Source organism: Pteropus vampyrus, unplaced genomic scaffold (assembly GCF_000151845.1).
Source record: "Pteropus vampyrus isolate Shadow unplaced genomic scaffold, Pvam_2.0 Scaffold50, whole genome shotgun sequence".
NCBI classification, from domain to species: Eukaryota; Metazoa; Chordata; class Mammalia; order Chiroptera; family Pteropodidae; genus Pteropus; species Pteropus vampyrus.
The window spans coordinates 9,566,693-9,581,754 of record NW_011888831.1 but is presented as its reverse complement, the minus strand read 5'-3'; the positions used below and the strand labels follow the sequence as shown (position 1 = coordinate 9,581,754).

The 15,062-nt window shown below is 46.3% G+C and overlaps 1 protein-coding gene across 2 annotated transcripts in view; it reads left to right on the top strand.

Moving 5' to 3' along the window:
* The window catches only part of ASIC2 (acid sensing ion channel subunit 2), a 1,014,799-nt gene that overhangs the window by 918,147 nt on the left and 81,590 nt on the right, over window positions 1-15,062 (top strand). For both annotated transcript variants that reach the window (XM_011360042.2, XM_011360041.1), the window contains exon 2: window positions 6,167-6,317. In XM_011360042.2, the coding sequence (XP_011358344.1) occupies window positions 6,167-6,317 (151 nt within the window). The remainder of the gene's footprint in view (window positions 1-6,166; window positions 6,318-15,062) is intronic.

Here is a 15,062-nt window from a genome sequence, read left to right as displayed (position 1 = left end):
GATCTTTCTCACATTCCTGGATGCAATGCCCCAGGAAGGAGAGCCTAGCCTCTGGCATGTGCAAACAGAAGGCGTTAGAGAAAGAGCACAGACCCAAGACATCAAGCCCAGGTCAGATCTCAACTCTGCCCCCAAACCAGCATGTGACCTAGGGCAGATCACTCACCTCTCTGGGCCTTACACTCTCCATGTGCAAAATGAGATGTTTGGGCAAGCATATTTTGGGTGCCTGCACTTTTCCAGGATTCTCTGACTCTGAGATGCACCTCCCCCACTACCAAGTGGGAGAGCCTTCATGTTTGCAAAGCACCAATCTCACCTGCCTGTTGGGAACAGAGCAGGTTGAATGGGGATGTGAGTGCGAGCTGTAGCTAAAAGGGACAGGGGGCATAGAGCACAGACTTTGGAATTAAGCAAAGATGTATTTCACTCCGGATATTCTACTTACCAGCTCCATGAACTGGCTCAGCCTTGCTGGGCCTCAGTTTCCTTATCTGTAAAATGGAGAGTGACAATACCAACCTCACAGGGCTGTTGCAGAAATTAGAGATGCATATAAAAAGTGAATGACACTCCGGGGAGGACAGCAAAGCCAGTCGGTGATTTAAGTGCTACTCTAAGAGCCACTAGAAGGCAGTGAGACCCTCTTCCCGTCCTCATGTTCATATTTCTTCAATTTAGAATGTGCCAACTTCAGATTGGTGGTGTCCATCCACTGTACCAATAACTGGTTACAATTCAGTTGTTGGAATTCAGATGTAGATTTTCAAAGAGGGTTGTAAGCATCAAAGCATCTCCCTCTCCTACAGAGCTTCGCTGTCCCAGTATCTCATTGGCCACCCCGAGCTTCTAACAACAGGCTTAACATTATTAAGGAATAAGCAATCAGTGGCACATGGTGGTTTTTATCCCCTGTAACTACTTCAAGGTGAGCCTGGTACCGTGGAGACATAAGCAGAGAGGACAGGACCCCTCAAATCCCCCATTCTTTAATTCATCTCTGACCTCCCCCCACCACTCAAAAAACTTATCTCTTCTACTGAAAAGGAGAAACATAACTCTCCCCCCATCCCCACCCCCAGAATGGATTTGTAACTAGTAAAGATGTCTATGATGTAACCTTCCAAACAAATCCACTTTCATTTTCCCATTTAGGCCCTATGAGCACATCCGAAGATTATCTTGCCCAATTGGCAGATGAGAAAAAGTAGAAGCTCAGGAATTGTTAGTTTCCTTCCCTAGGACTTCACGGGGCCCTTAAGAAAGTTGAAGTAGTTGCAGTCTCTAAACTGTAATATACTATGCAAATGTTAGCAATGAAAATGATGGTCATGGCCCCATTTTTTATCTCAGGATCCCCACCATCAGTCTTGGAGATTCAGGTTTGAAATGTGCACCATTAATTCTTACAAATCGATCCAACTAAGTGCAATTCTAAACTCTTAGAAACCCTGAAAATCCAGCCCTGCCATCCGCAATGGGGCTGTCAGCACTTACCAGGAGAGCAGAGAAATGCCTGGGAGAATGGCAGGTCTGAAAAAGCAGCGAGCTCCACCTGACAGTCTGGACTTAAATAAATTGTATTTTCTGGCTGGAGGTGATAAGGCATAAATTTGAAGCGTGTGTTACTCTTACACATCATTATGCCCTGAAATGGAGAAAGAGAGCTGCATCTTGTCCCAAGTTTGAAGCAAAACTACACTGTGTGTAAATAGCTCTCAGGTCTTTGATGTTGAGCTAAGAGAAAAATAATCCTCTCAGAAAAGCCAGGTGGAAGCTGAGGGCTCAGCAGGCAGACAGGGAGGCCGGCAGTGGGAGCAGCCAGCATGCACCCTGCCATCTCTGAGCCCCTTCTCCTGCCCCCACCAAGGTAAACTGTCTTCTTTCCTGAAAGGATTATTTCCTCTAATATCTTCACAGAGAAGCAAGCAAAAACGCTTAGGTATAATTAAGTGGGAAGTTAAGGTCACGGCAGAGAAAGGGAGGGAAAGGGAGTTGGACAAGGTGTCAGCCTGAGCTCCCACCAGACGCAAGCCAATTGGCCAGTACCAAAAGGTGCATCCTAGAGGTGGTCAAGGGGACAGGGCATAGCAGCACCTTGGAGCTCATCCATTCATTCATTTATTCAACAAGACAGACACAGTCTCTTCTCTCTTTGAGCTTACAGTTTAGTGTAAGACATGTCCAACAGATAATCCAGTTACACACTTTGACATGCACTATAAAGGAAACGTGCAGCGGTGTGAGCTGTATAACAAGAAGCCCCAGTTTACATGGAGGCTGGGGTGGTCAAGAGAGGCCTCTGGGGAAGTGGCATTTAAGCCAAGGCCTGGTCACAAGTTGGCCAGGCAAAGAGTGTGGGAAGAATATTCTAGGCAGAAGAAACAGCACGAGGAAAGGCCCCACAGAGGGAAGAGCTCGTTGTACATTCCAAGAGCTGAAGAGGCCAGTGTGTTTGAAGCACGTGAGAGAAGGGACAAAGGCAGACTGGGTCCAAACTATATAAGGTCTGCTGAGGATTTGAGACTTTATCCTAAATGCACTAGGAAGCTGCAGAGGGTGTTAGGCCTTTTTGTGGTAGTCTTGACTTGATAAGAACTTAGCCATTGTAGAGTGTCGCTTGGCCATCTCTCAGACATGGCTGCAGTCACCCTCCAGCTCCCTGCACTGCCACTCTGGTTGCCACACCCTGACCTGGGTCAGTGCACACCTGGCAACTTCGTGCATTTACCCCAGCACCCTCCTCCAGGAGGAGAAAGCAGAAAAGATGAGACTGACACTGAGAGCATCTGCAGGGGCTGTTACCTGGGCCTAGGATGAGTACCAGACCTGTAAGGGGGCCCAAGGATGGGGAGCAAGTCTCTATCACTCCCACCTCAAGGACCTGTCTGCTCCCTCCTCTATAGGGACAGACTCTGATTCACAAGGCTTCAATGCTGCCAGCCCAGTGCCTGTCACAGAGCAGGCACTCAGACAGTGATCAGCTGAAGTTAGCAATCTCCTAGATCCCTCATCTCCTGTTGTAAGTGGGGAAACTGAAGGAGGCTGGTATAAAGGAAGGAATAGGCTGGATTAGGAATCCGTGTCCCAGATGGACATGTCCTTGCTTCACAGCCGTGGGCGAATCGCTTCCTCTCTGCCATGTCTCCATTTACTTACCTATAAAGTCAGATGGGTGGGTGAGATGATCTCTGAGACCACTTTCAGTTCTCACACCTCGTCATCACCCTTGGAAGCTCAGAGAGGGTACCTTTATCACCGCCACATAACCTGTTTGTGGCATGGCTGGGATCACAACTGACTCCAGGAGTAGACAATGCATTCTAACCTCAGCCTAGTATTCAGAAGTTTAAGTACCAAATAGCGGGGATTTGGGGGATTTGAATTTGCAATCTGGTGCTAAGCCGAATGTACTTACTTACAAATTCTTTATATAGACAAGAAAATGAATATTATAAACTATTTTGGAGCCAAAGAGGTTATTTGGTGAATCTACAAAGAAAAACTCTGTTGGAGCGTTCCAGAAGTCACTCCAGATCCCTTACAATGGATGTGCTAACTATAAAATGCTCTCATCTGTTCATTATAGCGGCCCTCAAGAGCATATATCTAGGAAGACAAGTTTTAAGCCAAGTTCAGTGGCTATATACAATAGTAATGATAAAGCTCAGTTCTTTGAAAAATTATGTTCCAGCTGTCCCCATGATGAAGCTGAGAGAATAGGGCTTGTCTGTGCTGAAATAGCACAGCTGGCCAGGGACTCAGAGCTGTTTTGTACAGTGGAGAAGAATGTGGAATCTGGTGTTTTGCTGACCCTTCCTACAGATCATAAAAGCAGGTAGTAGGGCTTCTACTTCTTTGCAGTCCCCATAATCTTTGCACAGTGTAGGAGCACATGCACATGCATGTTGATTGGCTGATATAAAAAGCAAGGCAGAGAGGAAAAGTATGTGGCTCGGAAATGTCCCAGTGACAAAGACCCACGGCAGCACACCCAGGAAGAGAATATGTGTTAGAATCAGACAGACATAGATTTGAATTACAGCTTCTCTGCTTAATAGCTGTGTGACTTTAGGCAAGTCACATAACCTCTCTGGGCCTCAGCTTCTGCCTCTGCACAACGGCAGTGATACCCACAGGTGGTCGCAGTTTCAAGGGTTAAATGAGACAACATAGGTAAGCATCAAGAACAGTGCCGGGTACTGATAGAGGCCCCTCTCCCTTCCTTCCATCCAGTCATCACGATCTGCATGAGAAAGGCAGCCTCCAGCCTTCACCCCTGTGATTTACCTTACCCCTGCACTAAAGGTGGGAAGCCAAGCAGCATTCCTGGGCCTCCACGCTGCAGGAGGAAACAGCGCCGTAGAGCATGATCGGGGAGGCAGCCGGGGCCCAAATCTCAGTCACTGCAGGAATCCAATACATTTGGCCTGGCTTTCTTCCAGCCAGTCTTGCCAGATGTAATTTGGCTTCTGCTCAAGATTCCAAAGCAGTTATGTAATCATAATAACCACAGCATTTGTAGAAAGCTTTTATAATTTCAAAGTACTTTTGCATGTATTACCGCAGTTGAGCCTTTCAATAACCTTGAGAGGTAGCTAAGGCAAGGACTAGACCTGCCTTTTTATAGATGGGGAAACTGAGGCTTGGAGGGTTTATTTGGTTCACCCCAAGTCACACAATAAATGGCCATATCAAACTCAAACAAAGATCTCTGCATTCTTGCCCTGGGCTTTTCCCACACCATCATACTGCGTCTTTGTAATCATGCGTTCATCAAACAAAAGTGGACTGAACAACTACTGTGTGCCAGGCAAAGGCTAAGTGCTGGGATTCAGAAATGAAAGGCAGGGTCAAATTCAGGAGAGATGCGGGACCAACTATTCAGTGCCACGTGATAGCTATCATGGTAAAGGTGAGGAGGGGGTAAACCCAACTTTGTCCAGGGGCTCAGGAAGGCTTCGTGGAGGTGGAGATGCATCAATCCAGTCTTACAGAACAGTTAGAGGCTGCCCAGACAGAGAGCCGGAGGTTGTCCAGGCAGAACAAGGAATGAGAGGAGTTACAGGCAGCAGAAGTGGCAAATGGAAAGCCATATCCAAGGGCACTGCAAGGTTTTGATCTAGCTCCACTCACCCACATACTCACTCATTCATTCATTTGCCATATATTTCTGGAGCACCCCCATGTGTTGGGCACTGTGCTAGCCACAAGGGATAGATACTTCAGCAGATGTAGTACCCAAGCCCATGGAACTTACATTTTAGTGGATTTCTGGGAACTCAGATGGGAAGCAGTGGGATGGAGTAGGCAGAGGCATCATAGAAGACTGTTGGTGGGCCTGAATTTTAGCCTAAGGGGTATGAGGAGCCTTGATGAATTTTACGCACAGGATTAACAAAATCAAGTTTGCGTTTCAGAGAGAGCAACCCACAGTTAACTTAGAGGATGGGCCGGAGAAGGTTATCTGGAGTCCAGGGGCCCAGCTAGGAAACTGCAGCTGCTCAGGCAGGACATGACTGGGTCCTAAGTTACAGCAGTGCAGAAGACAAAAGGCAAAATGCAAGATGTGTAGAGACAGTGTCGACAGGCCTTGCTGGTTAATTGGACATGGAGGTGAGGAAGAGAGAGTGTAGACAGCTACTGTGAGGGTCTGGCTTGAGCCCCTTGGCAGGTGGCGAAGCTATTCCCCATCACAAGAGTTCAGAAGAAACATGCCGGGGAACAGAGAGCCTGAGGAAGAATTATTCCCATGGGGACATGCTGAATGTTGGAGATCTGTGGATCCCCCTAAGGTCACGTTTATTAGGCAGTGGGATCGGTATGTCTGGAGCCCAGGAGAGATCTCAAAGCCAGAGGTTCAGATTGGAGGGTCAAGAGCTTAATAACGATGTTCGACACTTGGAAATGGACAGGACAACCAGAGGGAAAAGATCCCATTGCAACAAACTCCAAGGGGTGCCCAGATTTGTTCTTTGATGGCAGAATCCCACTTGGCAAGTCAAGCCATTAGCCAAGATGAGGAATCACTGGTCTCCAAGAGGGGTTGATTGTGATAGGCTGTTGGGACTCTGGCCTACTATTGGATTTCTGGGGTCTCGCCATTCTCCAAAGCCCAGTCTGAAGTCACCCATATGCTTCTCTCTCTCTCTCTTCTCTTCTTCAGGTGTTTACAAAATATGGGAAGTGTTACATGTTTAACTCAGGCGAGGATGGCAAACCTCTGCTCACCACGGTCAAGGGGGGGACAGGCAACGGGCTGGAGATCATGCTGGACATTCAGCAAGATGAGTACCTGCCTATCTGGGGAGAGACAGGTGAGCTGGGCACATGGTTCGGGGCAGTGGGTGATGGCAGAGGGGTGCAGGATTCTGAAAGACTGGTTTGCCTCAGGTGGCTGTCTTGGCCCAGCCTGTGATGGACTGCTCTCCATCGGAGGGTTGGTGATATGCCAGTGAATGGTAAGGATGTCCCTGGCATGGACTGGGATGTTTCCTAGGATTTTGCTAGATGGAAAAGGGGCAGGTGGTGGGAATACTGGAAAAGGAAAGCAGGTATAGCGAGGGGAGGTATTGGCAGGAGGCATGGACAAAGGTGTGAATCAACAAGTATGGTTGGGCAAGTGAGTGTCTTGATTTCAGGAGAAGAGGAAAGGATGGACTAGCCCTTTCCTCTCCCAGCCATCTTGAATATTTCAACCCAGCTAGGAGGCCCAATGGAGAGGAAAGCAGGATCCTCCCACTGGGGAAGGTGGAAGGGCTGTGCAGTGTTGGAAAACCAAAGGGTACGGACTCAGGGGCCCAGCACCATGCCTGTGTGAGTCCCTCGGGGCCCATGTGTACAGGCCCCAAAGCTTATTTCATGCATTCGGTTATTTATTTAGCGAACAATTCATTAGTCATGCGTACTATCTCCAGCTTTGCACCAAAGTAAGGACATTATGGTGAAAAAGGTTGAGCCTTTGATCACAGGAGGAGGAAACACACAGTTGCAGTCCAGTGTGACACAAATGTGCTGGTGTTATGGAGAGATGGCGGCCTTTACCTGGGGGACGGGAAGGTTCAGGGAAAGCATTCTAGTGCATGGGGTATTTGAACAGGGTCTTGAAATTACCCTGGATTATGCAGGTGGGTCCTCCTATGAGGGGTGCGGGAAGGTCAGACAGGGGAGAAGGTAATGCGAGGGCGGAAGCAGAAACTGGAGTGATGCAGCCAGTAAGCCTCAGGATACTGGCAGCCTCTATGATTTTACCGAGTGGAGAAAATACAGAGTGGGACCGTGGATGCAAAGGGGATCGAAGTGAGACTAAGGCCGTGTTCAGGGCATCGCGGGGAGGAGCAGGGAAGGGGCTCAAGAGATGGGCCTGAGGAGGGGCCGCAAGGAAGGGTGGAGGGGAGAGAAGTTTCCAGCAGGAGGGAAGCCCTGGCCCCTCAGGTTAGAGCTGTGGAGGGGGAGGGGATGGAGGCTGAGCAGCCCAGACCCCACTTCTTGCAGCCCCCACCCTGTGATTCCTGCAGCCAACTCCTCTGAATCTGAGGTCCAGCCCTCACCACACCCAGGGCTTCCAGGCTTCTAAGGCAGCAAGGGCTTCCACTCAAGGTTTGACTGACCACAAACTCAAAACTCTCTCCCACCACCAAGCTCTCCCTTCCTCCCCGCATCTCTAGCTTGAGTGCTCAGCAGGAGAGAGTTGAGCGTGGCCACTTACCTCACACTATGGTTAGCTCTCCTGCCCCTTCAGATGAAAGGTAAAATGGCCACCACGCACGTCGTTCTCGTAATGCCTTCTGGCAGCTCACTTCATGCCTCATCTGCTGCTTGCTAAGGAGACATTTAGTTAATCCCATACACTTTTCTAAATTTCACACCCCTTCCCTTCAGCAGACAGATGAGGTTTGTGTGAATACTGAGCTCCGGTATCCCTGAGAGATGGCCAACAGAGCCTGGCTCTTTGGAATAACCCTGAGGCTGGGCCGTGTCCTATGACCATGGGGACCTGCAGACTACCCCGGGTCTTGGGGGCTGAGTCTTGGCCCCAAAGAGAGACCCTGCCTTGCAGACACAGGAACATATTGGCTTATTGAACCACCTGTGGAAAAGGAAAGAAATGAGGAAATAAAAATGAGTCTTGGAGATCCCACACTCAAGGCCTGACCGGAAGTTAAATATGTCCTTCCATGGTAATATTGGAATTCCCACCCTGTCACCTTGATTCGGGAGCAAAAACACATGTATAGACATACACGTACACTCACACTCTCACACTCACACTCACAATACCAGATACTGCCACACAGACCTCTTCACGTGGCACAGCTCCCTGGGGGGGTTTGGTCTTGGGTCCGAGCACTGGCCACTGGTCAAAGGGGCTCCAACCACAGGGTCTATCCCCAGGATATCTGCCTCCTGCTTCCTGCAGCCATGGATGGTCAAGGCAGGAAAGAACCTCTGAGATCATCTATCCTGGCCAATGGCCTCGATCCCTCGAGGAGGGGAACTGAGGTCTAGCAGGAAGCTGTGACATAGTGAAAGTTACGCAGTAAATTCATGGCCAAGCCTAGACTGTGTTGACCCAAGCTACCTGACCACCAGTTGGCCCTAGCAGACCATGAACTGTACCCATTGAAGACAAACCCATAATCATGATTAAGGACCTGCATGTGCCCCATGCCATGCAGGGTGTTGTCAGGGGTGCAGAAGGTAGGAGACAAAGACCCAGCCTTTCAGGAGTCTATCTCCTTAGGAAGCCAGACTTGCACACAGAAGAACTCCAGTCTCACTCCTATGGCAGCTCTCTCTACATGACAGACCAGAACTTGTCATTCAAACAGTTTCCTCTGAGGTTGGATGGTTGCCTGTGTGAGTCCCCCGGGGCCCATGTGTACAGGCCCCAAAGAAGTGGGCTGTGTGAAGGAGCGGGGTGCCTAAAACAAGGGTACGGGCCAGAAGACACTGGTTAGAGAAGAAACTGTCTGATAGAATTTCTGCAGCAATGGCAATGTTCTCTGTCTGCACTGTCCAAAATAGTAGCCACAACCGGGCTCTTGAAACGTGGCCAGTGAGAACGAAGAACTGATTTTTAGTATCATTTCATTTCTATTGATTTCAGTTGCCTCAGTGGGCTAGCAGCTCCCGTGTTGGGGAGCACAGCTTCAGAGTGCTTCTTGGACTTTTGCTTTTGCATCCACTTCCTACATCCCTCTGGAGCCATAATATTCTTCATTCTCGGCCTTCCCTTTGCTGCGGTCTCGAGTGATAGGAAGGGTTCATTGTTACCATTTGCCAGGGAAGGGGGCTGAGGTTAGGTGACTTCCCCCAGGTCACCCAGCTGGGACTCCCAAATCCTTACATCCAGGCTTCCTCTACTATACCTTTCTTCAGTCTGAGAAGTAACCGAGCAATGAGCTGCTTCTTCAGGAGGCTGGCTACCTCAGCACTGCTTTTTTCTTGGGCCAGTGAGAAATGAGCCTCATGTGGGTGGAAGTGAGTTCTATCCACCTTCCGAAGGATGAGAAGTGGGCTCCGGCAAATAGATGCTTGTGTGTGAGGCTCCCTGAAGAAGCACTACAGCATCTAGCTGCTTGGCCATTGCTTACAAGGTCTATGGGTGCAGCCAGGCCTAGCCCCTCCGTGGTCCTCAGGAGAGTCTATACCTGCCAAGTCATGTTGCCCCACAGACACCATCTTTCTTCTTTGGCATTCCCACCTCCTCTCAGGCCCTAGAGAAAGGAGCCTGAGTCCTTGTAGGAAATATTTGAGTGATAGGGAAGAAATTGATTGCAATATGGTTGTTGAGGGAGTAGCCACAGACAGCTTGGTGAAGGAGGCAGTACAGTAGGACAGAAAAGTGGCATTACAGAGACGGACACCAGTTCAAATCCCCAGCCCCTCCTTTACTAGCTGTGTGACTAAGAACAAGTGAATGAGCCCTAGTTACCTCACCTGTAAAATAGAGATCAGTAAAACAAATTAAGCTCATCGACTTTACAGGAAGGCTGAAGGGATTAAACAAGAGCTCTCTGCAAACTGTAAACAGCAGGTGGATGATAGTGACGACCAGTAGCTGGCAAGATGGTCACACTATCCCAGAGGCAGAGAACATTGCAAGTATCTCATACTTGTAAGAGGGATCTTAAAGCACCTCAACATCTGAAATCTCATTCTTCTCAAAGCAGAGCCTCCGACACATGCTTGCCTTGCCTTGTGAACATCTTCATCTCTCAGAAATTTGTGGAAGCCATAAGGGAACAACTCCCCTGGGTGTAGTTCTGACTAACAGAAAGGACTTTGGGCACCCATGAGTGAATTACGAAAAGGCACCCCCCGAGGGCTGACCCAGCCCAATGAGCTTATGCTTAGCAAGTAGAGGGTGACTATGAAAATTATCAAAAGTGTCTTTTCTTCCAGGCTGACAATGCCTTCTTGGTGAAACATCCTTGTGCCTGGAAAGGCAGGTTCAGTCACACATGGCCCTAGACAGTATGCCCCCAAATGGGCCCTATGGAATGTCAGGGGTTTGGGATATTATATGTTCCAGGAATAAAAAGGACCTGGAGAACTCTGGTTAGACAAAGTTAAACACATTTATTCATTGCAAGAATTCTTTAATATGCTGCGTCATGAGTTCTCCAAGATAGGAATATTGCACGCAGCATTTATTTCCCAAAAGCCTTTGAATGGAAACTTTCTTTCTCCTGGAGGAGCTCACAAAATACAGAAAGGACAGAAAAGCTATCCTGGGCTATACAAGTGCAGATTTCATGGCCAGCATTTTCTAAAGGAAATTAAATTGAAGGCAGGTGGGAGGTTGTTAAAAATGAAACTCTGTGTAGATAGATGCCTCTGAGAAACTTCAAAGAAAAAAGAAAGAGGCAGTGGTTATCTAGGTTGCACATGAGAGAAACAGGATTCAAACAAGCTTAGGCATGAAAGAAATTGTACTGCCCCTGGAATCGGAGGCAAGCTTCAACAACCGAACAGCGGGAGGGCAAGGATGCAGCCTCAGAAACAACCGGCACCAATGGCTCGGGCACCTCGGGGTTCACACTCCATCACTCACCTCTTCTCTCTGAGACCCTTTATTCTCTCACACTCGAGAAAGGCTTTTTCCACATATATTTTTTTTTTCACACATGGTTCCCAATAGTTTAATTTTTACACATCCTACCACAAGAAAGAGGCTGTTAAGTCTCTTACTGATCTCCTATTAAAAAAAAAAATAGGAAAGGGACTCATTGGCCTAGCTCAGTCAGGTGTCCATGTCCACCCCTGGACTTAGGAGCACCCATTAGAGTTCATGGAAGGACATGAGGACAGGACAGCCCTGAGGAAGCTGGGTAGATAGGAAAGGAGTTCCCAAGAGACAATCCAATGAATGGCCATCCTTGGGGAGGCGGGAGCCAGGGTGAGAGTTAGGGGGTGGGTTACGTCTGAAGAAACAAGAATTGGTATACAAGGAACTCTCTAATGAACTCAAATTCTGGATAGATAGGCTCAAAAGTTGGAAAGATCATAAAAAGGGCCCCTCCCTTTCTCATCTCTCTCTAACCTTCATTCTCCTAAATGCAAAATACTTTTTCATTCAATGTTTCCTTCCTCGATTTCTCCAGTATTGTAGAAAATACCGGAGAAATGCAAAATACTTTTTTATTAAATGTTTCCTTCCTTGATTTCTCCTAGTATTGTAGAAAAATGAATTCAATATTATACGTTTGAGGGAAGGAGTTATTTTGAGAGTGTATATTCTAATAGTGGTGAATATCCGGCCCTTGATTATATCCTCGGCTTCATCACTTCCTACTCTGTCCCCTTGTTCATTTGGCTCTAGGCACACTGGCTTCCCTGTTGCTTCTGGAATACTCCAGGAACACTGTCACTTTAGGGCATCTGCATTCTCCAGACCCTCTACCTAGAATTCTCTTTGTTCAGACCCACATGGCTAATGGCCTCACCTCCATCAAGTCAGATATCACCTTCTCAAGGAGGCCTACCCTGGCTGCTCCATTTAAAATTCCGCTCAACCCCACTCCTCACCCTTCTTTATCTGTTCTGCTTGTCCTTATCTCTATGGCATGTGTCACCTTCAAGTATATTATATGATTTACTTATTTATTTTTTCTTGTTTATCCTCTTCCATTAAAACATACTCCAAGAGGTTAGGGATCTTGGACTGTCTGGTTCACTGTCTATTGACATAGACAAGAGCAATAAATATTTGTTGGTGTACTTGTCAGGAGAGAAAAGAATTGCTGTAGTTGTGCCCACTGATGGGGCCTGGGTGCGGGAGGCACTAGCATTAGTGAGCTGCTATTATGTGCCATGAACATTCTAACCCAAGAATACCGGAGAAATGCATTCTAACCCAAGAATTCTCCCGGTTACCCTGCTAACAAGATGTCGCAGTCCCCAAAGTAAGATAAAACTGGAGGAGCCCAGAGAGGTTGGGTGAGCTTCCCAAGAACACACACCTCATTAAGTAGTTGACCCAAGCTGAAAACCCACTTATGAACCCAAAAGCAATTCTCCTTCCACTATATTCCTTTAATGTTTGCAACGTGATTGTAAAAGCATTACCATGAAAATAGCTCAGGGGGAAAAAAAGAAAGGAGTTCAGGTGATATCTCTGAAGAGAGAATAGCATATAATGATAGGTCTGTTGAAGTTCTTCTTTTCTATTTTTTTTTTTTTTTTTTTTTTTCAATAGCAGAATCCTTGGGCTGAACAAAAGCTTTAACATAACAGCAATATATAAAATAGATAAAGGCAGAGCTGCTCTTTTTCTGCTAGGATAGGGACTCCAGTTGGATTTCTCCATGCTCACTATGGCTGACCATGGGATGTTTCCCAAACCCCAGGGCTCCATGGATCCCAGTTAGAAATCATTGGATGGGAGATTGGTGTTATTGGGATAAAAACAGTGTCAGCTGGACCTACGGCTGTGTACATCCCAGAGACTCACGCTAAGTATCTCTCCGCCTTCTCCTGGGATGCTGAAAAGGAGCACGTGACACATCTGCTGAGTTCCAGAGCCTCAGGGAAGCTGACAGTCTAGACCTCTGGTTGAACACAGTGGAATGAACATAAATTTATGGAGACTTCCTCCCCAAACCCCACCTAAATGGCAATCAAGGATTTTTATTTTTATTTTTTTAAGTATAAAACCCACAGGACAAAGAGGATGAGCGAGAAGAAAACAGTTGATGTCAGCAAATTTTTGGAAGATGGAAAGCAGATGGAAACTTATTGGCAGGGCAGATGAAGCTAAAAGATAAGGGTCTGCTCCGGGAAGCCAACTAGAGCCAAACAGTTCTCATCAGAGATCCCAAGAAAGGTTTGGGGATTGGAGGCATCAAGTATTACTGAAGACGGGAATGAGAGGTAGAGTTAAAATTGGAAAGATTAGTTAAAAGTCTGTAAAATAAGCTGTTAAGTCCTCCCATATATCCCCCCCAGATATGGCCCAAAGCAGCCAGACAAATATCTCTCCACCCCCAGCAGAAAATAAGACTGAAACAGACAGGCTCTGGGCTTAAGGAAACCAGGCAAAGCTGAGGCCATGGGTGAAGTGCTATACAGAAAACAGGGAGATGAAGTGAAACTCTGCTTACTGAGCAGTGAGACCTCCAGCCAGGCTAATGTGCCCCGCCCCCAAACAGAATTCTGGGGGAATCCCTTTCTGGAGACACTGACAAGCTCAAGAAAAAGAAATCCTCAGAGAGGAGTCTCCAGACGAAATGGCCTAGTTAGATCCCTCTAGAGTGAAGTCCCTCGGTAAATCCTCCCACACTGGAATGGCCGTGCAAGCTTTAGAGAACCTCTTAACTATGAATGCACAGCCAAAGAGCCAGGCTTTTGAAGTAAGCCAGTAACAGGAAAGGAACTAAAACCCATCAAACAAAAAAGAAACTTTGAAGGAATAAGATAATGGTTAATGGCACAAACTCTAGAACCAGAATAAAGCCCAGGTTCAAATCCTAGCTATTCAATTTACCAGCTGTGTGACCTTGGGCAAGTTAGTTAATTTCTCTGGGCCTCAGTTCCATCACCTATAAAATGGGAAAAATATTATTATCTACTCTATAGGATTGTTAGGAAGATTGAAATGAGCTAATACTTGTGAAGTACTTAGAAAAGTGCCTGAATAATATTAGACACTATGTAAGTGTTTGATTAAAAAAAAAAATGGCAAGGAACAAAAGGAAACATCAAACTATTTTAATTAAAATTCCCGAGAGACAAGAGATGACATTGTATCTATGAACAGAAGATATTAAAATAAGATGGTATTAAAAAGTAACATTCAAATAAATTTTAAAAACTAGAAATTAAAAATATAATTGCAAACATTTTTTAAACTTATAGAAGGATTGAAATTGAGGAAACCTCCTGAAAAGTAAAACAAAAAGACAAATGGAAAATGAGAGAGGAAAAAATATGAAAACAAGAAGGTAAATCCAGGAAGTCTAACATCCTACTACTAGGAATTCTAGAATACAAAACTGAGAGATGGAGAAGAGGACATTGCCGAAGGAATAATGTAAGAAAAATTCCCAACCGAAGCACATGATTTTCCATATCAAAAGAACTCACCAAGTCCTTTCTGCAATAAGCAGCAAAACAACCAGACCAAGATGCATCTTTGCAAAATTCAGGCTAACAGAGATAAACAGAAAATCCTTAAAGTTTCTGGAGGAAAAAAAAAAAAAAAAGTCACATACCTAGGATCTAGATTCAGAATAGCCTGGGACTTCCCAACTGATACAGCTGAAGCCAGAAGGCAATGGCACAATGCTTTCAAATTGGGGAGGGGAGGCTTCCTTTAATAAGATAGAATTCCTTTTTTAAAAAATTTAAATTAACTTTTTTATTTAAGTATAGTTGGTATACAATACTATATAAGTTACACTAGTTTCAGGTGTAGAATATAGTGATTCAACATTTTTATACCTTACAATGTTGTCGTCACCCCCCTAATTCTAGTAGTCATCTGTCACCATGGAAACTTAGTACAATATTACTATCTTACCTTTTACTTTTTTCACTCATCTCCCTACCTTCCTTCC